The 27,507-nt window shown below is 52.4% G+C and overlaps 1 protein-coding gene and 1 long non-coding RNA gene across 3 annotated transcripts; one reads left to right on the top strand and one right to left on the bottom strand.

Moving 5' to 3' along the window:
* Nucleotides 1-285: 285 nt before the first annotated feature.
* MCM2 (minichromosome maintenance complex component 2) lies at nucleotides 286-23,032 on the bottom strand. 2 transcript variants are annotated; one of them, XM_047742942.1, is made up of 16 exons: nucleotides 22,901-23,032; nucleotides 21,676-21,920; nucleotides 18,235-18,410; nucleotides 17,851-18,111; nucleotides 16,369-16,588; nucleotides 15,952-16,159; nucleotides 13,760-13,894; nucleotides 13,260-13,451; nucleotides 6,861-6,954; nucleotides 5,842-6,092; nucleotides 5,594-5,720; nucleotides 4,902-5,014; nucleotides 3,732-3,980; nucleotides 1,949-2,131; nucleotides 1,575-1,730; nucleotides 286-1,162 (listed from the first exon to the last, which is right to left on the bottom strand). In XM_047742942.1, the coding sequence occupies exons 1-16, from the start codon at nucleotides 23,015-23,017 to the stop codon at nucleotides 1,052-1,054; spliced, it is 2,838 nt and encodes a 945-aa protein (XP_047598898.1). In that variant the 5' UTR covers nucleotides 23,018-23,032; the 3' UTR covers nucleotides 286-1,051. The 2 variants fall into 2 exon arrangements, with proteins under 2 accessions (XP_047598898.1, XP_047598908.1); XM_047742952.1 differs by having other exon boundaries at nucleotides 21,676-21,905; nucleotides 22,899-23,031.
* On the top strand, nucleotides 11,758-17,442 carry LOC125107673 (uncharacterized). The gene is made up of 2 exons (XR_007129632.1): nucleotides 11,758-12,735; nucleotides 13,559-17,442. It is a non-coding gene; the product is annotated as an uncharacterized LOC125107673 (long non-coding RNA).
* Nucleotides 23,033-27,507: the final 4,475 nt, after the last annotated feature.

Below are 27,507 nucleotides of genomic sequence, written 5' to 3'. Positions count from 1 at the left end.
CTCCCTTTGGAAGCAGGGCCAGATTACCTCCAGTCCCTTCAGGTGTGCAAGTCTGTTCTCTGGTTCTTGTGGATCCCACAGAAGTCACAGCGGCAGCAACTACCAACTGAATTCCCTAGGAAAAGCAACACCATTTTTGCTTTTTGCACATCCACAAGTAAGACAGCTCTTACAGCCAAATCTACCTCTGACAAACACCAAAAATGAAAGATGGGAAAGGTCTTCAAGGAGAGTGCAGGAAAGCCCGCGTGATGACACGAAGACACAATTCAGACTAACAGCCACCACTGTTTAGATTTTATTTTATTAAAAATAAAAACTACAGAAACAAAAATTGAATGTACAACAAGAGAATGGGGGCTGGCTAGTAAAAGAAAACAAACGAGCAAAGCAATGGTGACAACCAGTCCTGGCTAGGCACAACTGGTACCAGGGACAAGCCTCATTCCCACCTCCCAACCCAAGCAATCCCTGGCCCCGGGGGGGGGAAGCCGTGGGCTGGGGAAGGGGCCATGTCACATGATGTATGCTCTTCTGCCCACATTTTCTCTACTCACAGAAGCCCAGAGAAACCTGTGGGACAGAGTTCAGGAAAACACTACAAATACCTTGAACTTGCTCTTTGGCCAAAGCGTAGAAACATCCAGGACCAGAACTCACACCAAGAGGGCAACAAGTTCTCGGAACACCCTCATATGCTCGGTCATCTAAAACGGACTGCGGAACCCAAAACACAAGGGACTCCGGTCCAAGGGAAAAAATGGAGACCAAGCTCCCATAGGCAGTGGGCTGCCAAGCACGTGACAGAGGGACACTAGCAGAGCGCGCCCACCTAAGACAGCATGAAGGGCAGGGAGTGGAGCCATAGAAACAAAGGGCCTCATTCCCAGCCCTGCCTGAGCCCAGGAGGCAGTGGTGGGAGCTGAGTGGTTCAGCCGCAGGGCCCCACACACCCTCTGGGGTCCCTTAGCGGTCGGGTGTTGTACGCCTGAGAGCAGGTGGAGTCGGCCCCGCCAGGATCTCAGCGAGCTGCTGTGGATGGCCCCGAGCCTCAGAACTGCTGAAGGATCACTCTCCGTTTCAGATCATGGCTGAACCTGTTCATCCTGAAGAGCTCACTGTCATAAAAGGCAGACAGATTGTGGATGTTGATCTGACGAGCCTGAAAAGAGAAAACATCAAGAGAGCCATGAAAACGAGCTCCAGCCGGTCCGTAGCAAAGCCTATGGCGCTGGTGCGATGTCTGAGGGCCATCCCCGGCGGGGGTAAACTGAGTCGGGGTCTGGAGGCAGACAGGAGGCTTGAAATCTTAGCTCTGCCCACTGCCTGTAAACGCGGACAAGCCCTATCCTCAGTTGCCGTGTGTCTATCTCCTCTGTGAGATGGGATGGCAGTAACAGGGCTCACCACGGTCAAGTGTAACTGCACAGAATGGGGCTCGGTACATCACGAACATTTAAGGAATCACTCCCATCCGAGGCCTGCCTGCTTCACCATGGAGCAAGGACTTCCAATCCCCAGAGATGCCAGACAGCTCCCCAGGAAGCAGCCCTCCCTCCCAGCTGTGCCCCTACCTTGTCCACCAAGTCCTTCTCAGGCACTTCGATAGTGTCCTGCTGGGCCCCGAAGCGGTTGCGCTGGTATGTCACCTGTTCCGCCACTAACTGCTTCAATATGAAGAGCAGCAGCTCGTTGTTATCACGCCGGAATGAAAGGTAGCGGGCAAAAGTCTGCAGAGGACAGCTGAAGTCAAGTGATGCCCTTCCTCACTGGGACCCTCCAGGCTACCAGAGGATGACCAGTCCCCACCACGCCACCCCCCCACCCAACCCCCTGCCACCGCGACTGGCACGAACAGCCAGGTAGGACAGCAGAGACCAGATCCAGAGCCTCAAGATGCCTGCCACGGCTGCCACGCCCCCAGGCCCGCATCGCGGCTCTCACCCACCTTCCGCATGCTGCGCATGACGCTGAACTTCTGCGTGTCGATGAAGCTCTCCAGCATCACGCGGATGGCCATGCTGACGTCATCCTCAATCACGTAGTCCCGCAGGTGGATGCGTGCGTGGGCCTCTGCCATGCGGATCATGGACTCAATGTGCCGCACGGTGATGGGGATGCTGCCTGTGGCCTGGGGGAAGGACAGTGTCAGGGCTCCTCAGGCCGGAGACAGAGGCAAGGAAAACAGAGAAGTAGTGCTACCAGCGGCTCCTACATAGGCCACACGCTTGTGGCCTGGCGCCATCCCACCTGCACCTTCCCTCCCACCACTCACTGTGTGCATCCCAAAGTCCGAGAGGCCTGTGACCAGTTGTGCTTGTTTCTATCTCATGTGAGTGCTGCACATATCTGTGCGACGTGTGCAGAAAAAAAGCTGTTTGTAAAAAAAAGTAAGCCAAATGCTCTCCAAGGACCTCATGAAGTTGAAAGGTAAAAAGAAAAAAAAAAAAAAATCAGGGCGCCTGGGTGGCTCAGTGGGTTAAGCCGCTGCCTTCGGCTCAGGTCATGATCTCAGGGTCCTGGGATCGAGTCCCACATCGGGCTCTCTGCTCAGCAGGAAGCCTGCTTCCCTCTCTCTCTCTCTCTGCCTGCCTCTCCGTCTACTTGTGATCTCTCTCTGTCAAATAAATAAATAAATAATCTTTAAAAAAAAAAAAAAAGTTTAAAAAAAAAATCAAACAAATGAACAAAAAAAACAAAGAAGCTGCTGTCTTGGTTAGGTGGGTGAGACCTACCAATCCACAAGAATTCTGCAATCCAAGGGTGCCTGGGTGGCTCAATCGGTTAAGTGACCCACTCCTGATTTCAGCTCAGGTCATGATCTCAGGGTCATGAGATCGAGCCCCATGTCAGGGAGTCTGTATAGGGATTCACTCTCTCCCTCTGCCCCTCCCCTCGCTCACTCAAGCTCTCTCTCTCTGAAATAAACAAATAAATCTTTAAAAAAAAAAAAAAAGGGGGTTCTGCATTCCAGCTGCATGCTAGCTGCTATATTAAATTTCGCTCCACGACAAAAGAATGCATAATTGGGGCACCTGGGTGGCTCAGTGTGTTGAGCCTCTGCCTTCAGCTCAGGTCATGATCTCGGGGTCCTGGGATCGAGCCCCACATCGGGCTCTCTGCTCAGCGGGGAGCCTGCTTCCCTTCCTCTCTCTCTGCCTGCCTCTCTGCCTACTTGTGATCTCTGTCTGTCAAATAAATAAAATCTTGTGGCACCTGGGTAGCTCAGTGGGTTAAAGCGTCTGCCTTTGGTTCAGGTCATGATCCCAGGGTCCTGGGATCAGGCCCCACATCGGGCTTTCTGCTCAGTGGGGAGCCTGCTTCCCTTCCTCTCTCTCTGCCTACCTACTTGTGATCTGTCTGTCAAATAAATAAATAAAATACTTTAAAAAATAATAATAAAATAAATAAAATCTTAAAAAAAAAAAAAAAAAGAAGGCATACTCGTTCAGACCACCTATTTAGGTGGTGAGATTCACAAAGTTAGCACAGAACTTAACCAGTGGCCAACACTCAGGAGATCTTGGCCCCATACCCAGACAGACAAACGCACGTACGTCTACATTCCATCTCAAACAAAGTGGTCAAGGTATCCATGTTATCATTTTGGACAAGCATTCTAGCTCTAGTGCTTCTTTGATGAATGGACCACAAAGCAAAAGAAGCTTCTGCTGAGCTCTCCCCGCGCCCTGCCCTACTCCCCTACCCCCGGCAGAGCCTTGGGTCCTCACCATGGACTCTTTCCTCAAGTCACTGTACATCTTGGCCACCTTGTCCTGGTCCATCTGGTTGAGCTTCGGGTGGACCCTCTCCTTGGCATAGATGATGTACTTCTTCAGGACCTCCTGCGGCAGGGGCTCCACACCGTACGTGTTGGGCATGGCGGGTTCCTGGGTGCCACCGCCACCCAGCCCCTCCTCCTTGTTGCTGGGGTGGTGTCTGACATGGCTGCCAACCACAAAACGGGCCAGCATCTCATCCTAAGACAAGACAGGTGAGGGCACGTTGCAGGGTGAGTCTTGTGACCCAGCGTGGAGAAACCCGGCTCGCTGGAAGGAGTGGAAGCTGCAGGTGCTGGAGGAGGACATTCTCGCAACGGCACCGTCTGATGCGTACTACGTGCCAGGCAGCAAGGGTGCGGGGGGTGGGGGGGTCACCGCTGCACATGACAAAGCTCGAGCTTGCCTCTCAGGGAGAGCAGAGGGGACAGGCGCAGTTTCCTAATAGCCACAGAGAGGAATGTGCCCAGGAGGGAGGGCCTGGGAGACCCCTCCAGCCGAGGTTGCCAGAGCACCTCAGCCAGTCAGCAATCCAGGAGGAGCTTCTGGGAAGAACAAAGAGTATGATGACAAGCCGAGGCCCAGCAGCTGCAGGGGAGGGAAACAGGGTGGTATGGCCAGGGTGGGAGACGTGAAGGGAACAAGGAGGAGAGACAGGCCCAGAGGAGGCCTCTCAGGGCCCAGGGGATTCTCCACTGGTTACAATGGAAGCTGCCAGCAAGTGGAAAAAAGGCATTAATTCACCTTCTGTGTTTCAGAAGACAGGCTGGCCTCCAACTGGAGAAGACCTTAAACGGGCGTGGGAGTGGAAGCCAACATCCCGACCGCAGTACTCTGGGTCAGAGCAAGAGAAGCCAAGGACTCAGCTGCAGCAGGGATGCAGTGAGAGGCAGGTGGGAACCCACGGTTGGGCCAGCAGGGCCCGGTGGCAGACAATGGGCGATGCCAGAGGGGCAGCGGACACGGGCCAGTGAAGGAAAGAGAAACCAAGGCTGACTTTCGGACAAACGCCACAGTCTGAGCAGCATCCCTATCTCCGCGCCTGACACGACCCAGGCCCCCACACCTTACTTAAGGTTCCTGGAACTCACTGCACAAGGCCAGGGACATGGGGTGGTGTACCTGGACTGGGTCCACCGTGTCCCTCACCACACACAGGACGTCGAAGCGGGAAATGATAGGCTCTGTGAGGTCCACGTTTTCTGAGAAGGTGAGCGAGGGGTCATAGCGGCCTCCTGCAACACAAAGGCACCTGTCCATCAGGGCGCATGCTCCCTCGACCTGCTCTTCTTCTGAGCACAAAGTTCTCGCCAACCTCACGCTGCTTCAGCAACAGGAGAGGAAGACGACTTCGGGAAAGGAAGGCTCAGTGCTTGCTATCTGCCAGGCGTTCTCGACAAGACATGGAAAAAGGCTTTCCTGGAGCACTGGCCTAAAACAGCCTTGAGACTAAAAGTAATCAACTCTGAGCAGGAAAAACCAAGAATAAGGTGGGTGAGGTACCAGTCTCTCTGCCCACACATGCTGGCTGGGATCAACAACCAAATCCACCCCAACTGAGACGACGCACTGGATTTTTCTCTTTTCTGAGGAAAATGTCCAAAACTGGTTCTGAGAACATGGTGCAACAAAAGACACCAAGTCTTGCTTCTGTGCGCCCCTAGCAAGAACCATGGGAGAGAGAAAGGTTTTCTGGTGTTCAGTTCCTTCCTCCGATGTAGGGACTGGCCAAGGGATGCTGCAGGCTTCTATTCCCTGAGGAGAGGCCTCCCTGTGGCAATCCCCAACCCCCATGGCTGTCGTGCCTGGCCTACCTATGGGGTTGGCCGCAGCGATGATGGTGCAGCGAGCCTGGAGGGAGGTGACGATGCCGGCCTTGGAGATGGAGATGCTCTGCTGCTCCATGGCCTCGTGGATGCTGGTTCTGTCCTGGTCATTCATCTACAGGAGGTTCAAACGTGTGATGCTTGGCCCCAACTGCTATCCCACTAACCTTGTTTCCCCTACTCAGGACTAAGCCAACACATCCCGATTCCTATAGCCACACGGCCTAAGGACCCACCTTGTCGAATTCATCGATGAGACACACTCCTCGGTCAGCCAGAACCAGGGCTCCTGCCTCCAACGTCCATTCCCTGCTGACGGGGTGCCGCTGGACATACGCCGTGAGGCCCACGGCCGAAGCCCCCTGCCCAGTGGTGAAGATGGCTCGACTAGAAACTTTCTCAATGTATTTTAGGAACTGAGACTTGGCTGTGCCGGGATCTCCACACAAGAGCACGTTGATGTCGCCTCGCACCTTGTGCTTACCCCCTGGAGAAGGCAAGGACAGAGGTGGGGATGAAAGGGAGGGCGGGGTGCAAGACATAGCTGGGTTATCCCTAATTTCTCAGGCTGCTTATGCTGAGGGCAAAACATTCTCTTCTAGAAAGGGATACAAGGCCCTAGGACGAGCAATCCCACTGCTGAGAACCAAACCCAGAGTGATGGGGGCACAGGGCCGCGAGCATAAAGATGCCCCTAGTAAAGATTGATCTCCAGCAAGACGAACAGCTATGTATTTGTGCTATAGGGACCTTGATACGGTTGCTTATGAGAATGAATCTGCTCGGTGTGCACCAATGCAGAAAGGACGCCCCACACATGCTAATGAGCAGGGAGAGGTAAGCTGCGTACTTTACACAGTCACAGGAAACATTGTGCTTATAAGCAGAAACATATGCACACCATGGAACTGTGTCATTGTCTAAGTACACATGTAAGTCTTTGTGAACGGCCATACAAAGGTCCACAAGTGACCTGCCAGGAGGGGACTGGACTAGAAACGGTGGTCAGCGGGGACCTTCACCTTTCTGTGACTTCTAACAATTTAAGAAGAGAGTGTAATTACCTCTATTATTTTTATAGCTAAAACAGCCCAAGGTGCCACAGCCATGGGCTGCGCTCTCCCTACAACGACTGAGCCACATGTGGTCTGGCCACCTGCTAACTTGTACTTTCTCCCCAGGCACCCGGTGTCCTGTCTTGTCTGATACCTGCAACAATAGAGGAAAGGGGAGGGTGGCGCCCAACGCCGCTCACCTGGATTTTTGGGCTCCCCTCCAAACAGAGCCAGCGCCAGGCCTCTCTTGATGTCTTCGTGCCCATAGATGGAAGGAGCAATACTGGCAAAGATCTGCAAGGGAGAAAGAGCCAGTGAGAAGAGGCGCCTCTGCTCTGAGTCTGGGCCAACCCCCCCCAACACACACACACACGGTATGTTCCCCACCTGCTCCAATCTTAGCGAACAGGGATGTCTCCAGCCCCAAAGTACGCAAACCACAGCTGCCACAGTCCCACCAGGCCCCAGCACTAAGCCCTGCCCTCTGACCTTGGGCCAGGCGATGAGTTGGCTCTTCCTGAGAATCACAGAACTTCACAGCCTGACTGAACCTCAGGTGGACCCCCTTTTTGGTCATATGTCAGAAAGGACTACCCAAAAGTAGCAGAAAGAAGACCCAGGCCCACGAAACCGTGCAATGGTGGCTTTGACAACACAGATGCAGCAAGACCCCTCCCCCGGGCTCTGTGGCTGCCCGAGCCTCGGTCTCCTCAGATGGGAGACAGGTATCACAAACCAATTCAGAGGACTGGGTGGGCCCCAAGTGAGAGGTTTATACAAGTGCCTGGCTCCCGGCTATGCTGTGGTAGCCAAACGTGATAAATATAGAACATTCAGGCAACGGGCCCATCGGCAAGTCGTCATTTCAACTGGTAAGTCACGGAGACATCTACTTGTGCCTGAGAGAAGAAGACAGGGCAGGGAAGAGGACAAAAGAGAGAATCTCAAAATCTGCGTGATTTTTAAAGACAGAACCAGCAAAGACAAAGAAATGTCCTGCCAGTAGGAAGCAGCTTCCGTCTCCACCTGCACGCTTTTACTGTTCTCGACCTTTCTGCCACCTGCATGGAGGGGCTTCATAGAAGCACAGCGTGCACCTCTTTTCCTCCTTACAGGTCACGCCGAGGTGGCTTGTAATGCAGCAGGCCCCGGGGGAAAGGGAGCCCGGAAGCAGGAAAGTCGGTGCTGAAAATCAAGAGGGTGCCCGCCCACCCCCACACTGTGTTGGATCTGGATGTCCCACCTGCCCAGGAGGCAGAGGGAAGAATTGCTTCCTCGGGGCTCCCTGGAAGCATAAAGGTAGGTGGGAGACATCCAGTCCTTAGAGCTGGAGTCAGGGCTCAGCAGTTTATCCTGTGGACAGCCACTGGGCGCTGCTGCCAGGGGGGGGAAGAGTGACCGGCAGGTCCTTCTGGAAAGAGGATCTGCCAGTACCACTGGTACTGTGCCAGACATGCCTGCTGCTGTTACTTTATATAATAAGTCGGGGGGGGAGTCAGTTTCCACATGGTCACTTTGGCTGGTTCTTTTCTTGGCCCTAACGTTTCCTACAAAACCCAGCCCGAGGGGAGGTGGGACTGCATTAGGTAATGCCTGGGGACCCGGGCCTGATGCCGTAGAGACCGGCCTCTCTAAACACTGTTTCCCACGGAAAGAAAATTCTACTCCCCACGGGGCTATTAGGAGAAATGGCCAATCCCAGGTCTGGGGCAGGAAATGGGCAAAAAGAACCTGCAGTGTGTTATATGAAATAAAGAAGAAAGCTATGAGAGACCCAGGGTCACACCAATAGGACTCAGGATGATGGGCTTCACGCTTGGCAACTAGCCAGGCATCACCTGGATGGTCACTATAATGCCAAAGCCTCGATGACATTGAAGTCTGCTCATCTGTGATGACACTCAGTGGTCACCTCAGGTGGAGAACCATTCGTGATTTTGAAAATTGGTCAGTGAAGGGAAGGATCAAGCAGGATCCTACTTTTTCTATAGGACCTCTACCTGAGCACAGTCCAGTAGTTAATAAAGAGAAGTTTCTCTACGTAGAAGCATTTCAGGAAATAAATGAAGGAGGATTTGGAGTTAGAAGACTATCATTTCATAAGCCCTAATGAATGAGTGGGTTTGGCCAAGGACTGTCAGCGGCTGCTAAAATCACAGGGAAACAAGATGTGAGGTGCTGTGTGGGAACACAGACCGCTGGCCCATCTCGCCACAGACCCCACGCAAAAAGAAATCAGCCTGGAGACTGATTAAGCGTGTGCATCGCGGTGACAATTCATAGAAAACAGGAAGCCCAGGAACATGTTCTACAAAGACCTCATCAGCACCATCCACACCGGAAATCTCAACGGGACAAATGACCTATGTTCTTCCACAAAAAAAGAGGAGAGGGAGAGGGGACCTGAAGACTGACTGAAGAGGCAGATCAGTTGGTCCCAATATGTGGGCCTTCCTTGGACACGGACACCAAGAGACTTTTAAAAAAAGAAAGAAGTAGGATAATCAGGGAAATGTGGTCACCAACGAAATACTTGCTACCACGGAACCGCGACATTTTTAAAGTGTGGCTGCAGTGCTGTGGTTCGGTGCAACAGGGAGGGCCTGTTAGAGATCCACAGTTGCAGGTCAGACGCCACATGGGCAACTGTCTACAGTCATTGAAGGTACTGGGCATGAGTAGACAGGACACAGGGGTGGTCCAACTCCAGCCACAGGTGGAGCCAGGGATAGGACACGTGGGGTTCACTGTAACCACTGCATGCGTATGTCTGCGAGTTTCTGTAATAAGGTTTTGATGTTCAGACCAGGACTCGTGCTTGGGTGGCCACAGAACTCACATACCCAAGCTCCCCATGCCCCCAACATACACACACACACACATCCTTCCTGAGCTGCAGTAACAGGGAGAGGGAGCAGAGAGTAGTCACCAGAGCGGAGTCAGACCAGACTGCCTGGGTGGAGATCCCAGTTCTGTCATCAGCAGCTATGCTGCATGGTGGCTTACTTATGCTGGGCCTCAGTTTATTCATCAATAAAATGGGCACCCGTGACACCTCCGTTATAGGACCGTTACCATGGTTACTACCTGGAAACTACCTACACAGTGTCAGGCAGATACTCTAGGCTAGTATGCAGTCCTCTTCCACTGTACCCCTACCTGTGCTGGGAATGTCGGGAGAGACAAGCCGCCACGAATGTCTCATTCTCCTGTACGTCTTGTGGGTGTGCGAGGGTGCCTGTCCCTCACCTCTCCTTACCCAGACTTGATTCTCAGAGCTGTTCCTATAGTAGGCACCCCTGCAAGGGTGAGGTAATGTCTCCCTCCAGGACCAAGAGCAGCAGGCCCCCTTCCTGCCTGTCATACACCAGCTGCCCAAGCTCAGCTCCCCTCCTGCAAATGGCCCACTGCATCCAGACGGGCATCCCTAGAGTCTGGAGGACAAGGAGGCCACCACGCTAAAGCTCATGCTGCCTGTCGCTGACCAGATGGTCCGAGAGAGTAACAGGCGAAGGTGCCCCCTAGGAAGAAAGGAAAAGTCAGGGGTTCCTGGGTGGCTCAGTCGGTTAAGCGTCTGCGTTTGGCTCAAGTCGTGATACCAGGGTCCTGGGATCGGGCCCCACGTCAGGCTCCCTGCTCAGTGGGGAGTCTGCTTCTCTCTCTCCCTCTGTCCCCCCATGTGCTCTCTCCCTCTATCTCAAATAAACAAAATCTTAAAAAAAAAAAAAAAAGGTAAACTCAAGCCCAGATCTGCCAAGAAATGACATACCTGCCGTGAAGTATTCCACTTAACCCTCATAATGATCTGGGTTCCCCCCCATCAAAAAGGAGGAAACAAACCAAGGCTCTTGTCACACTGTCTGTTCCTACATGACAGAGGCAGGACATGACCCCAGATTCCTCTGAATCTGAAGCCCATGCTCTTAATTCTCAGCACGCACTGCCCTATCCCCCAGCTCAGAACAGCCTGCCACGAAGGGAGGCCAAGTTCCCACCTGCATAGCCACTGGGACCACAAGACAATGCACAGGAAATGTCTACTGTGCCCCAAAGCTATTTTTAATCCTCCTATGGTCCTTAACGTTTTTAACATCCACTGTCCTGGCCGGCACGCCCATCCAGTGTTTGTACCAGTAGTTTAAATTCTGTATTGACGTGTAGTAACAACTAGCCGCTGAGCACGCGGCAGTGCAGCATTCATGCGCACACGTCCACGTAACCCTCATGACAGCTCTACCCAGGGGTACCACCTACCGTCAGCTCATCCGTAGAGTACCTACACCTCACCTGATCAAACCGTAGAGTACCTACACCTCACCTGGTCAAACCGAGGATCAAGCCAAAAGCCAAACCCAAGGAGTCTGGCTCCAGACTGATTCTCCTTTAAAATCTAAGTGCTGGGCAGGGAGGGCACTTACCCCTTGATGATTTCTACCTGTCAGTGGCCAGGGCCCACAAAACCAAGTGGACGGGAAGGCAAGCTGAGTTCATCAGGCTGCAGAGGAGGGAGCAGGGGGTGGCGAGGACAGATGGCAGGGAGCAGCATGTCCTGTCGGCAAGGGCAGCTGCCCCTCAGCTCTCCCATCAGTCATCACTGGACAGAAACAAAGACCTAGCAATGGCAGATGCTTGGATGGTCACAAACCAGGGCTTCCAGATTTTTTTGTGGCATCTCGATGCCTAGAGGATGATAACTACTTCAAAAATAAAAGCAAACCAAAAGAAAAGGAAACACAGAACCACCCACCAACCCAACAAAACTCATCAGCAAGCCTCAGGTGGCTCATAGGCCACCAAATTGCAAACCTGTGGCTTAAATAGTTCAAATGAGCCCCATCGTGACAAGACTCTCCTCCTCTCAGTTTGTGCCCAAAACTACCAAGTATAGTTGCTGTCTTTGTCCAAGTTCTTAGTAAAAATATCCACCCTAACAGTGGACTAAAGGGGTCAGTACAGATCAACCCTCCCTGGTATCACAGCCTTCCTTCCCTGATGAGGCTTAGAAAAGTATCCCACAGAGATCTCATCCTCTCTAGAAGGATCCCCTCTAGATCCTTCTAAAGGATTTATTTTATTTATTTGACAGAGAGTGAGAGATCACAAGTAGGCAGAGAGGCAGGCAGAGAGAGAGAGGGAGAAGCAGGCTCCCTGCTGAGCAGAAAGCCCAGTGCAGGGCTCGATCCCAGGACCCAGAGATCATGACCTGAGCCAAAGGCAGACGATTAACCCACTGAGCCACCCAGGTGTCCCAGGATCTCTGTTTAGAAGTCACCATCTCCAACCCTGATGGGATCATGGTGTAAGTGTGCAGGTGTAACTGAACTTGGAAAAGTCACTACCATGACGCCAGGACACGTCTGCCTGGCATAGTCAGCTTCATGGACAAGGAGGCAGACAAAACAGCAGCTATCACCGCACAGAAGTGTGGCAGAGCCTTCTAAGTTAGGGCCGCTGGGCGCAGTTCTGAAGTCCGGGGCACAAGGCACACATAGGGCCTGTCCTGTCCAAAGCCTTGTTTAAGTCAAGCACACCCCGCATCCCATGTTCTATCTGCCACCGTTCCTGTCTCCTCAACAGAGTGGGAGAACAGTGGCTGAGAACTGAAGCAGAGGGAAAGAGGGCACTAGCAGAATGTTCTAGAAGCACACCACTCCTTTAGCAGCTCGGGCGCACATGCACACAACTGACACACACCAGGTCACAGGCAGCAAGGCCCAGGTCACCAACCCTGGAGAAACTGGCTCAAATACCGGTGAGGGGTCCAAAATCATGTGCATTGTGTGTACTAATTTTCCTCTGGGAAGAACAGGAAGCAAAGAATCACGGGCTGTGGCTGTCTTCCCACGTTACTGATCCTATGAAAAGACTTTAGTATTGGGGATCCTAATTCACTATAAGCCCCAGGAAGGGAAGGACTGGTCTGACTTCCACCATGATGCTAGAACGCAGCCCTATGAGGTATTCAAGGACTGGGTATGCTGGCACAATGAAGTTCTTGTCATCCCAAGGCTGGGGAAGCCCCTGGTTTTCCTGCTGAAACCCCAAATCTCCATGGCCCAGGTGGAGGTGACAAAGGTGAGTACACCAGATGTGGCCCCGCCCTCAAGGGAAGAATCATCAAGTCAGGTGGAGCCCCTGCCGAGTCACCTGAACCGAGGCCCTGGCTCTGTAATCCCTAGCTCCCCAACCTTTGGCAAAAACATCTACAATTACAAAAACCCAAAACCCTAAAACCCCCTTGGGGTAGCGTTCCTCCTGGAGAAACCACCGTTGGTAGGAGTCTTGACACCAAGGGACACCCTCACGAGACAAATTATTCCTAATGCTCTGCCCATTTCAGCTCTGAACCTGGGCTCGACCCGACCCACTGATGCCTCATCACATCCCCATCCCATTGAGGGGTCGGTCCCCGAAACCAGCACTCCAGCTCCTCCCCCAAAGCACAGCCCCGCCCCCCCGCCCCGGTCAAGGCACGGTTACTGAGCTGATGCCAGGAAGGGAAAGAACGAACGGAGCCCAGATCCTAGGACCCGGTAATCAGCACCAGGTTCTGGGGCCTCCTCTGGGAGCATGACAACCCCGCCCAGACTTCCACCTGCCTTCTCTCCAATCTGCTGGTCCTTGGAGAGGCTGGTGATCATCTTCACGTCTTCATCTGTCAGTTCCCCCACGGCGACCTTGTTGTCCTTCTTGGCCACATGGTTGGCCAAAATGACAGTGGCAAAGACGGGGAAGCCGTTGGCTGTGTTGAGGGAGCCATCGTAGTTGTTGTGGTAGATGCCAGTCAGCTCCTGAGATGGGGAGACAACCCCAGGGAGCCAGCCCAGGGTTAGGCTCAGGGGCGGGGTCCTCTTCCCCGCTACCATCATCATCTGATTTCTCAACTTCTCCCTGCCAGACGAGATGAGTAACCCAGACCAAAGCAAAACTACTCCTCCCTACATTCCGACCCAAGAGGCAAGGCTCTTCTCCTCCCAGTGACTGAAGAACTGAACTCAGCCTACTCCTCCCAAGACCAGCAACCCTTTCTGCACCACAGATGCTCACGCTGATGTCCTTACAACTCGGCTCCCTCCAGGCCTGCTCCTGGGCCACTTACTATCTCGTCTCCTGGCTTGCAGCTGTCCACCAGATCGGCGAGGAGGATGGCATCCTTGGAACGAGGCAGCCGTCCAGCCGCCACTTTGCCAGGACTCTCCTGAATTCGGATGCGCTGGTAGTTCTGATAGATGGTCTGCGTGGGACAAACAGAGGGTCACAGGAACCTGTCTCTGTATGGTCGACTTTGCACTCTTCTAAGCCCAGATTTGCTATGTCACCTGACCCTGGCCATGGCCCCACGAGTAAGGAGAACAGACAGAATTCCGATCTCCATCAATGAACCAGAAAACGGAGAGCTGAAGCCAGCAGAGGACGAGACTGCTGTGACTGACACATGGACAGTCCCCATTCCTGCCTCTATCACTGTGGGTGCGTCCTTACTGCTAGACAGTCGCGCACCTGCTTGTAGCCCAGCGCTGGTGCGTATGGGTGCCGCAGCCACACTGCCTGGGTTCAAACCCTAGCCCCGTGGCTTCAGCTGTGTGATCCTGGGGAAGCGATGTCCCCTCTCTGTATCTTCTTTGCAGAATGAGGATGCTAACACTCTAAGAGCAATCTCACACTGAAGGTTAAATTACGTCATATGGGGAAGCCTGGGGGGCTTAGTTAAGCGTCTGCCTTTGGTTCAGGCCACGATCTTAGGGTCCTGGGAGTGAGCCCCACATGGGGCTCCGTGCATGGCAGACAGTTCGCACCTCCGGCCCCCACTCATGCATGCTCTCTCTCTCTCAAGTAAAAAAAAATCTTAGAAAAAAAAAATCATGCCATACATCAAAAGCACTCAGATCAATGCCCAACAAGACAGTGAGCTCCACCAAGTGTGGCCTCTGTGGCCAAACGTTACATGGCAATGTCATGCCATGCAATTTAATGTCCCTTATTTCATTTATAGTCTAGAGAAGAGACCACATAATGCAGCAGTTAAAAGCAGATGCTCTGGATCCAAATGCCAGAGCTCTAATCCTTTGGGCCTCTTTCTAGCTGGGTGACTTCAGGGTCAATAATGCCACTTGCCTCAAAAGGTATGAGGAAAGCTGAACTATATATCACCCACCCACTAGGGGCCTTGCAAGTACTCCAGAAACTTGAGCTGTAGGTATTACTCGTGTGGAAGCAGAGCCTGAAACCCTGCTCCTGTGTCAGAGCTTTCCCAAGGAGCTTCCAGGGTAAGTGGATTCTTGAGGATGTGCAAAGCAGGCAGGGGAAGACTCCGGGCAAGGTGTGGGCTCACCATCCCCAGGGCAAGGTGCACCTGAGCTTTTGAGCAGGTCTGTTTTCGGCTGTGGGCTGCCACAAGCAGAAACTCTCAGGTGCTTTCTGGTAAGGAGGTCCCAGCTAGGGCACTTCTCAGAGGTGCAGAGCGCTGGGAGCGTGGCAGCCAGCATTCACGGCCGCAAGGCAATAAAGGGGGTCTGGGCAACCCCCACCCCCTGCCGGAGGTACTGCGATGACCCCAACCCTACAGAAGAAATCATCCAAACACAAAGGAAAATGGCCCAGCAGCTTTAAGCAGGGCCTTCTGAATCCAATGCAGCAATGTCTAAGCTAGCTATGATCTAGAGCCCCCCACCGAGAGGCAGGTACCAGAAATGCCAAGGGAAAGCCCCATGGGAGTGAGGTATGGGAAAGCAGGTGCCTTACTAAGGAGAGAGCTGAATGAGAAGTGAGCCCAGTTTTGCCAGAGCTTCTCTGCCTTTTTTTTTTTTCCTTAAAAAGAAAAACCATTAACTTCGACATTTTAAGCAAAATGGCCTCGCTTTAAAATATTGGCTCGTGGGGCACCTGAGTGGCTCAGTGGGTTAAGCCTCTGCCTTCGGCTCAGGTATGATCTCAGGGTCCTGGGATCGAGCCCCGCATCGGGCTCTCTGCTCAGCAGGGAGCCTGCTTCCCCCAACCCCACCTCCTCTCTGCCTACTTGTGGTTCCTCTCTGTCAAACAAGTAAAATCTTAAAACAAAACAAAACAATACAAAAAAACAAATTAAAAAAAAATATTGGCCCGAATTCTTGAAAAACAGCCCACAGGCCAAACTAAGCAGGCTGGCCGGGGAGCTCTGGTTTACCTCAGGGTGTGGCCAGGACACAAGTCCACCTTGGTTCCCCTGGCTGCTGAGCTCATGCACCTGCCTTAGCCACGGGGCGGGACCAGGGTAGACAGGAAGGGCAGCCACTGGCGGGCGTGGCCTCTCACCTCCTCCATGTTGACTTCGAAGGGTCCGGCTGACTGGCACTCAGGGCAGGAGCCCGGCTTCACCTCCTGGTTCTGGGACTGACAGAAGGGCCCCAGCACGAAGTTACACTTGTTGCAGTTGTACTTGACCATGCTGAGCTGGGGCAGGACGCCCGTGCAGCTGGTCACCACACCACTGGTGCGGATCAGCTGGTTCAGGTGCAGCTGCCTGTGGAGACGGGAGGGCCTGTCAGAGGACTGGAGGCCAAAGCCTGACCCGTGGCCTCCAGAGATCAGCTCCTGACGTGAGGTGGGTCCAGGAAAACTTGGGAGCCCACCAGATCCACAGCACCTCAGCCGGTCCAAGCCAGAGGGCCCGGTGGTGAGTGGGAGCTCCTTGGCCCCGGGGCCCCAGCTCCCGCCCGGCCCCCAGCTCACCTCAGAGAACGCAGCTCCTCCACCAGAGGCAGGTGGGAGATGCGCACGTGGATGTGGCTGGCGATACGGTCGTACTTTGGGTACATGGCCAGCACGACCTCCAGTGCAGCCTCGTCAAAGATCTGCAGCAGCTCTGCAGGCGCCTCTGGCAGGAAGTATGCCAGGACGTGCTCCCGAGCCGCCAGGTCCTCGTAGTTCACCACCAGGCTCTCGCGGTTCTCTGCAGGAGGGAAGACAAACTGAGCACAGAGCTTGGCGGGGGACACGGCAGGTGACATCCCTCTCCCTACGCAACGAGGCAGGCCTGCCTGCCCCCTCCAATCCTTGACCTGGAGCTGGAAGCCCCAGCCCCAATTTTGAAGCCTGCCCTGCTTTAGCTGTGTGGCTCTGGCAGTAAGTGACACATCCTATGCCTCAACTTCCCAATCTGTAAAATGCAACATCGCACAACGTAGGAAGTCACACTACGTAAAACGATACATGCGGGGTGTCTCTTACAATAGGGCCGCAAACTCAAAATGCCTAAAAGGGCCGAGGAGGAAACCCATGAATAAACCACATGAGATACGAGACAAAAAGGAGCGACATGGACAACAGTGGAAAGATTCACAAGCTTCTTTTTAAATGTAATTCCTGTCCCACAGAAATGTGCTATTTTCTACCTGAAGTAGTAATCCAGACTTTGACATTAAACCTGCCACATTTTTTTTTTTTTTTTTTTTTTTTGTTTGTATTTGTTACAACCTTTTAATGTAGAATGTGACTTGAGCACTACATTTCCACTCACGGAACTTGTGGAGTTACTTCTCCAACAGCTTTACAACATGCCTAAGTAGGCCTAGAATGTCGCTACTCTAAACAACGCTCCTCTTTGGAAAACAAGCCCTATACACGGTTACTCCCATCCGGTTGGTTAAACTAGTAGTTTCTAGAGGCCTGGTACATGCAGCTGGTAACTACAGGGGACAGAAGATTTAAAAAGTAGATCCTAGAGGGTGAGAGCTGTTTTAACCAACATTTCTCTTTAAAACATCAAGGTATAGCTCGGAACACTTCAGTGACAGACAAATTTGGTCTTACTAAGGAATCCACTTGGTAGCTAAACACTGTAGATCACAGTTAACGTTAGGTTACGCACACCTCACAACAAAGGTCACCTTGTCCGGTTACAATGAGCCGGCATTAAAACCTGCCACATTTTAAGCACATCAAACAATGCTTCTGTGGTCCGGATGTCGTCCCTGGATAGCACCGTCCCTAGCACAGACATGCAGTGCTTTTTGTGTTTTGCCCGAGGACAGACATCTCGGGCTTCAGGTGCCACCTCCTGTCCAGCCACGGGCAAGGGGCCCAGTATTCCCTGCACTTCACATCTCGAGTCAACGTGCTGTCAAAGGCCCAAGGGAATGACCCCCCCAGGGGAGAATACAGCAAGGCGGACTGCATTGAGTGGAGAGCAGCGGGGACACACAGGAGCTGCACCTTTACACATGTCGCTGATGCGCTCCTTGAAGACATTGTGACCATGGCCATCCACATGGGTGCGTAGGAAGTTCTTAAAGCGGTGGTGGATCTCCAGGCGTGGGCCTGCCATGCTCACCCACTCACGCACAGAGTGGCCTTTGAGGTCCTCCAGGTTCTCGATGCTCTCGATCATGTCTTCATCCTCCTCGCCGTCTTCCGTGGCCCTCTCTACATGGCGTCGTTTCCGGGAGGGGCGCTCCTCGTCCTCCTCATCGCTGTCTGGGGGCCAAAGGGATACCCTCCAGTGAAATTTTCCCATCACCTTCCATCTGCCTTCCCCAGAACTCCCTTTCCAGCACCCCAAGGCTCTGGAAGCTTGGAGGTACAAACGTTCGAGCCTACCATACAGGAGCCCGCGGCGCATGCGGCCCAGGCCCCGGCCGGCCTCTCGGTCACGCTGCCGCATGGCCCGCTCTGCCGCCTCCCTCTGACTGGCTGTCAGCTCCTCCACATCCTCGTCGTCCAGGGCCAGGCCCTCAGCCTCGTAGACATCCAGTTCCGGGATGGCGCGATAGTCCCTGAGGGAGCCCCAAATAGACCGTTAGTATCAAAAACAAAACAAAAGTCGCCCCAGGAACTGGGCCTGCTCCAGAAGACTCAGGAATCCCAGCCTGCCCAGGCCATAAGAGTCTCCAAGCCAGAAATACAAAAGGTTCCAAAAGGATCTCCAACAGAGACAAAGTGTGCTCTGTGCATACAATGGAGTATCACTCAGTCTTCAAAAGGAAGAAAGTCTGACTGTGGGCGAATCTTGAGGACAATGGTTTCAGTGAACTAAGCCACACAAAGGACAAACACTGCAGGATTCAGTTTGGGGATGTAAGGAAGTGCTGGAGATGGTTTCACAAGAGTGAACTCAACGCCCTCAAACTGGACACTTGAAGATGGTTAAGATGGTAAATTCTGTAATGTGTGTTTACCACCATAAAAACAGGGAGAGGGACCTCCAGACAGCTTTGAGCATCCAGTCAGAAACAGGAATTTGAGGAACCACAAAACCTTCAGGCAGAAAGGCCCTTCAGACAGCCGACCCCAACCTCCCAACAAATTCTCCCTGCACCCCCCACCCCCAAGACAAAGCTGCCTCAAACCCCTTGAAGTACTGGAAAGGTTTTCTATTGACATCAGCCAAACCAGCCTCTCAGAAACGCCCACCCACTCGATCAACCCTCTCAGCTATTCCAACACCTCTCCAAGGCCTCGTGGCCTCGTTTTCCATGATGTCACTGGGCAGGTATGTGAAGGGGAATGCTGTCTGGACAAAGAACCCACTGAGAGCAAGGACGGCTTTCCTCCCCACAATTCTGGGAGGGAGACATCATTACTCCATCTGCAAGATGAGGAAAGATGAGGATGATAGGGCTTTTGCCAAGAGCCGCTCAGCAGAGCTCGGTGTCAAAATGCGGTCCAACCACAACCTGCAGGCTCATTCCCTAATACCACACTACCTCCCCAAGACGATCCTCTGGAATTCTCCATTTTTTCAGGGTAAATGGTGACTGGGGGGACTGGCTATTTTTGTTTTTTTAAATAAATTCAGAATAAGTAATTCCATATTGTTGATGCCAGAAACAGATCCCACAGGAGCCAGGTAAATGTGTGGGTTGACCCATTTCTGAATTCTTTTTTTTTTTTTTTCAAGATTTTATTTATTTATTTGACAGAGAGAGATCACAAGCAGGCAGAGAGGCAGGCAGAGAGAGAGGAGGAAGCAGGCTCCCTGCTGAGCAGAGAGCCCGATGCGGGGCTCGATCCCAGGACCCTGAGATCATGACCTGAGCCGAAGGCAGCGGCTTAACCCACTGAGCCACCCAGGCGCCCCCCATTTCTGAATTCTTAAATGCTCTCAGTTAAAAGGTATTGTCTGACTCTTTGAGAAAATTTTAAGTCACATGAGATGTCCTCCATCCTCAGTGAAATTCTAATCGGTCCATAAAAAAATTAATAAATGGGGGGCGCCTGGGTGGCTCAGTGGGTTAAGCCGCTGCCTTCGGCTCAGGTCATGATCCCAAGTCCTGGGTTCAAGCCCTGCATCGGGCTTTCTGCTCAGCAGGGAGCCTGCTTCCTCCTCTCTCTCTGCCTGCCTCTCTGCCTGCTTGTGATTTCTCTCTGTCAAATAAATAAATAAAATCTTAAAAAAAAAAAATTAATAAATGGGGCACCTGGGTGGCTCAGTTGGTTAAGTGTCTGCCTTCAGCTTGGGTCATGATCCCAGGGTCCTGGGATCGAGCCCTCCATCAGGCTCCCTGTTGTGCGGGAAGCCTGCTTCTCCCTCTCCCAATCCCTTGTGTACCCTCTTTCGCTGTGCCTCTGTGAAATAAATAAAATCTTTAAAAAATTAATAAACTAGGTTTTATCAAAATTAAAAAAAAAACTTTTGTGCCTCAAAAGACACCATTTAAAAAAAGTGAAAAGAAAACATTTGCAAATCATGTATCTGGTAAAGGAACCGTACCCAGAATAAAATTTTAAAACCTCTTACAACTCGATAATTTAAAAAAAAAAAAAAAAATCAAGCAATCCAATCATAAAATGGCCAAAAGATCTTAACAGACATTTCTCCAAAGATATACAAATGGTCAATAAGCACATAAAAAGATGTTCCATGTCATTAACCACCAGGGAAATGGAAACCAAAACCCCCATGAGACATCACATCACACCTACTGGGACAGCTATCACCAAAACCCAAAAAATAACAGGTATCAGCAAGAACTGGAAGAATTAGCAGCCTCATACACCACTTGTGGGAACATAAAATGGTGGATCTCTTTCAGAAAACAGTCTAGGAGTTCCTCAGAATGTGAACTACAGAGTTAAAATATGAGCCAATGATCTCATCCCTAGATGTATGCTGAAGAAAATTCAAAACGTATGTTCGTCTAACACTTTGGAGCTGATTTGTCCAAAGGCTCCCGATTCCTTCCAGAGTGTGGGGCATATGGTACATCCACAACCACCTGGGTGATGATATTTAATGCAAAGACCCGAAAGGCCCAGGGAGCCCTTGCAAGTCCCTCCGGTGGCTCACAGAGAGCACCATCGCTCCCCTACCACCACCCTGTCTTGGACCGTGAGAAGGCCTGTACGGTACTCTCCTACACCCCACGTTTGGAACCCCAGAGTCAGAGTCAAAGAAGGTCCCAAAGGAGAATCTTCATAAGGCTGTGGGGATTCAAACAATTTTACCAGTAGTATATCTACCAAATCCTGGTTGTAAATATGGGGCAGAGCAGCAGGAGAACTCTAACCTTGCTCCCTTGCACAGCCTACTCCATGACCTTACCACCGAGTCTCAAAACCTTTAATACGTGTTTGTATTTTTATTAATAAGTGTGAAACTATCTAATCCAGAGCCTGGTACAGATTAGGTGTAATAAATGTTTGCTGAAATGCACTGAAATCTTGATTTACCAGCCTCCACCCCCAACATTTCTTTTAAGTTGCAACTGCACAGTGACACTCAGCTGCTTGCTTCCTGTTCTTCCAAGTCAATCTCAGCATCCCTGATGTGGTCCACCACAGGAGAGACTTCTTGCATCCCCTGAGGGGCACATCTTACAGAGCTAAGGTTTACCCAGGACTATGTATGATACTGCAAGTTACTCAGGCCTATGTTGTAGTTCCTTGGACCTGTTTGTCTCCCCCTAGATCCTGCATCAAGGTGCACTCATAGGCAGGGATACGGATACCTCTGCCTCCCCAGTACCCAAAGCAAGGTCACTGGACACACCATGGGTGCTCGGCAAAACTCTCTGAATGCTCGGCCTTGCATGCAAATACCTCTCCATGCCATCTCCGATAAGCTCCTCTCCATCTTCTTCCTCTTCATCCAGGGGTCCCTCTGTACCTAGAAGTCCCTCAGACTCATCCTCAAAGGGGGGAAGATCACGGCCAGGGCTGGAGGTAAGGGCATCTGTGCGACGGGAGCTTCGCCCCGGGCTGGAGGTGAGAGGATCACTTCGCAGCCGCCGGGCTGGGCTGGAGGCCACCGTGAAGGACTCCGATGATTCCTGCAGAAGAGGACGGAGAAGGTGATGGCTGACTTAACATCCTTTAAGGCAGCCCTCTCCACCTGTGACCCTCTCCCCTGACACTCCAAAGCCCTCCAGCCTCAGGACTTTGCATCTCAGGTTCCCTCTGCCTGGAATGCATCAGGTTCCCTCTGCCTGGAACGCTCTCCTGTAAGCTCTCAGAGCCAATGGCTTCTTGACATACAGGAACCAGCTCAAGTATCACTTCCTCAAATACTCCAGACACTGACATTTCCCAGTGCTTTCTCCATGACAAGTCACTAAGAACACCTTATTTGTCTGTGTACCTATTCCTCTACTCCTCCCGCCTTCCTCTCCTGTAAGCATGCCTTCACACCCACAATATGCAAGCCACTGCGACAGGAGACAAAACACGACAGTGATCAAAGCATAAGAGATCTGGAATGTATAGGCTGGTGGAGGGGAAAGACAATAAATAAAACAAAGGGAGAAAAAAAACACTACAATAATACGTGGCCAAAGATGCAGGGCCTTATCCATCTTGTGTTACACCCAGCGCCAAGCACAGGGAGGGAGCCCCACAAGCATGTGCGGAGTGAGTAAATGATAGTGGCCGAGTCGGCCACAGAGCTCGGGTTACGGAATTCGGGGCTCCCAGCTTGGAGGGAGGGGAAGAGGAGGCATTCCCCGAATCCCCGGGGATTCGAGCGGTTTGGGGGCCCGCAAGGGAGGAGTATAGGGGAGAAATCCGCTTCAAACCAGAGCCGAGGGACCCAACCCCATCTGGAGGCCCGATCCGGACGGGCCGGAGTAGGGTGAGGGCCCAAGGACTAGAAGCGCGCAGCCCCTCGCCCCGGGTCCCGGCGCGCGCCCGGCCCGCCGGCGCCCCCGGCCCCCGGCTCCCGCAGACATGCCGACTCGCCGGGACCAGCCGCCGGCCCCCCACCCCCGCCTGCACCTTGGTCCCGCACCGCAGGCCCGCAGCCCGCCGGGGAAACCCCGCGCGCTTACCGCCATAGCAGCAGTACCACGCTCCCCACCGGCACTCCAGCAACAACCAGTTTTCGCGCGAAAACCGGCTCACGTGACCCTCCGGAGCCCCGGAGGCGACTGAAGAAACACTGCGTCATGACGTCAGCCTCATCTGCGTGCCCGGGGGGCGGGCCAGAGGAAGAGGCCCCGCCCACGCCTCCCAGGAGCCCCCACCTGGCCTGCCTTGGCGCGCGAGTCGGGGAACCTCAGCGCGGCTTTGACCTCCAGCCAGGGGGTGGTGGGGACCAGCCCCGCCTGCCGCCGGCGTGACCTCGCTCGCCCTGTGGCCATTTTACAGAGGAGGCAGCTGAGGCCTGTTTTCTGAGGTCTCATGAGTCGCCGGTCTCTTTCAGCTACTCCGGAAGCTTTCAGGCTGAATTCTTAGAGCACCCAAACAGCCCCAGGATTGTCGTCGGCCACAATTTGATGTTCCAGTGGGAGCTGTTTTCACCGAGGAAAGCAGAGATGCAGAGGCGTTCCAGACAGAAAGAACGTCATTTGTAAAGATGGAGAGAGCCTGGCACAGCGGGGATCTCTGAGCAAGTCTGTAGTTTGGGTTAAACAGCTTGTGATGGAAATCCCTCAGGCTGCTCCTGGGTGGTGGTGGACTGACCCAAGCTGTGAGCTGTGGCGGCTGTTCTTTCTCCAACCACACCAGCATCTCAGGCTAGGGCAGGGCCCCTGGTGAGGAGGGCGGGGCTGGATGTCTGTCAGCCCCCTGTACTTCTGTGCGGACCCAGCATCTCTGGATGGAATCCCGTGTAGGTGCGCGGGAGGGATCATGAGCGCTGGAAATATCCAAGAGACATTTAGGAGATAGAATCTACTGGCATTGGGTATTAAGGACAGCAAAAGGGCAGGAAGACATCCAGGAAGACACCAGGATTCTGGCTCGGGAGACAGGTGGATGATGGCACCACTTGAGATGGGGAGTGCGGGAGGGAAAGAGGAAAAGTTTGTATCCGACTGTGTTGTTTTGGGGGGAAAGAGGAGAAGTTTGTTTCTGGCAGTGTTAAACATGGGCCCTGAGTGGAGATATCCAGGAGACCATTCAGTGTTCAGGTCTGGGGCTTGAGAGAGGGTTCAGGCTGTGGTTGTTGATAATCTGGAGAGTGGCTGGACTGTCCAGGGAGTGAGCACAGTGAGAATAGAAGGCCCAGAGAGGTTTCCCAGACTTGGGAAACCCTGGAAGACAGGAAGCACCAACGAAGGACTCTGGTCAGGAGATGGGATACTGAGAGCTACTGAGGAGAAGCCAGAGAAGAGATCATGGGTGGGATTATATTAGTTATCTATTTCGGCATAGCAAGTTATCCTGGAATCCAGCAACTTAAAACGATGACTGTGTATTATCTGAGTGTCTGTGGGTCCAGGATTTGGCTGTGGTTTAGCTGGGTGCCTCTGCCTCGAGGTCTCTCACCGTGCTGGTTGATAGAGGGGTGTCTGGGTGGCTCAGTTGGTTAGGTGACTGCCTTCGGCTCAGGTCGTGGTCCCAGGGTCCTGGGATCGAAACCCACATCAGGCTCCCTGCCTGGCGGGGAGCTGCTTCTCCCTCTCCTGCTCTCACTGCTTGTGCGCACACTCTCTCTCTGTCAAATAAATAGTAAAAAAATTAAATCTTTGGGGATAAAAAGATGGTAGATGAGGTCAGCAGGTGACAAGCTGCCAAGAGTCATGTTTGGTAGGGCTCAGGAACAACACTGGTGGCCGCGGCGAGAGCAGGTCTGTGCTGGGTCAGTGTCAAACACCACACTGGAGTGGGTTAAGGAGGAGGGTGCTGGGAAGTAATAGAGGGTGAAGGTGGACAACTCTTTGGGAAAGTTGGGCTATGGCAGAGCAGTAGTGACTGGAGTGGGATGTGAGGTCTCTGAGGAAGGGCTGTTTTTTGAGATGATACTTGGGCATGTTTACATACTAATGGGAGGAGGGTAGGAGAAATGGAAATGTGGAAGAGGGTTGGGGAAGCCTGTTATGGTCCCTGATGATCACTGCCTTCTTATAGTCACACCTTTGGGTAATCTCCTCCCACACTGATCAACATCGGTCTGTGTGACCAATAGCACGTGGCAGAAGTGACTGGATGTCATTTTGTCATTTTTGTCATTTTAAGTTATAAAAAGATTGTGACTTTGCTCTCCCTCTCTGTCTCCCTCTCTCCGTCAAATTACTCAGTCACGTGGAACCCAGCTGCCATGTCCTGAGGCCACACAGCCAGCCCTGTGAACATGCCCATGGAATGGAGAACTGGGGACCCCAGTGGGGAACTTCAGCCTGTGGCTTTTATCCTCAAGATCTCCCTCTGGCTGCTCCTGGTCTAGGCACTGTATCCGATAAGGAGCCAGCTCATCTCTGATTGAACTTGGCCTTTCCCCTTTGTCAGCTGGTCATGAGGGGCCTCCCAATAGGTCATAGGTGTGAATGAGGGAGAGGTGGCTGGTGTGACAGGGGCAGGTGATGTGGAGCTACAGTGGATCGCTTATAATCTGCTGGGCCCACCTGAATTTACAACTTAGCAAGCCCAATAGAACCCAGTTCATCAGGGACAGCTCTGGCCTCATGGTTACTTGATGTCCCCTAGTCATCTCCATGAGGAGCCAGCAGCCTAGTGGAATTGCTTTTTTTTTTTTTAATTTTATTTATTTATTTGACAGAGAGAGATCACAAGTAGGCAGAGAGGCAGGCAGAGAGAGAGAGGGGGAAGCAGGCTCCCTGCTGAACAGAGAGCCTGATGCGGGGCTTGTTCCCAGGACCCTGGAATCATGACTTGAGCTGAAGGCAAAGGCTTAACCCACTGAGTACCCAGGTGCCCCAGTGGAATTGCTTTTTGAATTTGTATATGATTTTCGGGTATAGGTGGCCTGGCCTGCCTCTAGAACCCTAGGGATGTACATTCTGGATTTCCCACGAGGGCTTGCCATAAACGTACACAGCACATTTACCTGTCCCATATGGCCCTAATATTATAGAGTCCGTGGTTCCTGTGACCTAGGGGACAGACCCTTCCTGCTGTGAGCCTCACTCAAACCTGAAAGCTTTTACATTGCCCAGGAATGTATAGGTCAGAGCAGAATTCTCAGGTGTAGAATATACTGCTTTCAGAACCCAAAGAGTGGGTTCTGGCATTGTGCCTCATTCCCTGCAATGGGGTGTGTGAGATGTAATCATTTATCCTTTGGAAGGGACGTCCTGGTATGTCCTGGACCACTAGACTCCACTGAGGTGGCAAGATCCCACGCCTTCATAGGGCTTATCCTCCACCTTCTGGAGCACCTAGGTCTCATTGAGGTCTTCATTTACCTGTTACTTCTCATTCAGCTGGCCAGAGTAGTAGGATATCATGGATACAGTAAACCAATGCAATGTTCTCTCAAATGTCCGGATGGCCAGGGCCCTTTGGACCATATTAAGACAAAGGTGGTAGAGGGACCACTGGCCTGGTGCAAGACCGTGAATGTGAGCGGCTATCTTTCCCTGTGAATGTCAATAGTTTCTGATACATATGGTCAGATCTCAGGCCCCTGCTGTGTATCTGAGGCCATGCCGATGGGTGCTGGCAAGGACACCAGCTCGGAAGCTGCAACTGAGGCTACTCCTTGATTGAATCTATAGCAATCCACTGCCACTCCCTGTATTGTTTTAAGTTCAGACTGATGAATTCATTAGGGATATGATGGGGTTTACCCGCAACTCCATATGCTTTAGGTCTTCATGGATAGCTCTCATCTCTGCATTTCCCCCGCTAGGTGATAATGTTTTTGTACTTACTACCCTGGCTGAGGTGGGTGGGTGGGTGGGGACAAGTTTCAGGGTCTTTCACTGGACCTTCACCTCTGGGAAACCTTAGAACTCAGACCTCAAAACTCTGGGAAAATTCAGCCTTGCTGGCTGCTCCTTTGTCCTCTGTGATTACGCAACAATTGCCCTGACTTTTCTTCTGACAGCTGAGGGCTGTGTGTTGTTTCTGTTATTTGCAGATTTCCATTGCTTTCATGGAGCCCGGCCCTGTAGCAGCGATGGCCCAGAAAGCATGGCTACCCTTGAGCCTGGTGTAGGGCTTGAACTTGGGAGTCAGATCTTTGTTTCTCAAACCACCATTTCTTGAACTTCACTGACACCACACTTTGTCCTGTGTGTAGGGGATACTGCAGTGAATAAGACCCTGATTCTGCCTCGAAGGGGAGGGAATGAAATAGATAGCCTCAGTTACACCACAAATGAAATCCTACACATGAGGTCCCAAACTCAGAGTACAGAATGCAAAATTGTCCATTGCAATAGTAATAGCAAATTCCCTGCCCTGGAAAGTCTGTACTGTGTTAACACACACACACACACACACACACACACACACACACACAAGATGGAGGGTAGTGTTTTGGGCTGGTCACAGTTACTCCATTTCTTCTTCCTGGAACAGGGTAGGAGGGACGTTTCCTGCCCCCTGGAGGTTAGGAGTGGCCTAGGATTTGTTTTTGCCAATTGAATGTGAATAGTGGTGATGCTCTTAGCTTCCTGGCAACTCTAGAAGTTGACCTTGACTCCCCACCCAGCCCTTTCAGGAAGGCAGGCATCAGCCGGGAGCACGGCC

Source organism: Lutra lutra, chromosome 1, assembly GCF_902655055.1.
Source record: "Lutra lutra chromosome 1, mLutLut1.2, whole genome shotgun sequence".
In the NCBI taxonomy this organism is placed as follows: Eukaryota; Metazoa; Chordata; class Mammalia; order Carnivora; family Mustelidae; genus Lutra; species Lutra lutra.
The sequence above is the reverse complement of the archived record's forward strand: the minus strand, read 5'-3'. Positions and strand labels throughout refer to the sequence as shown.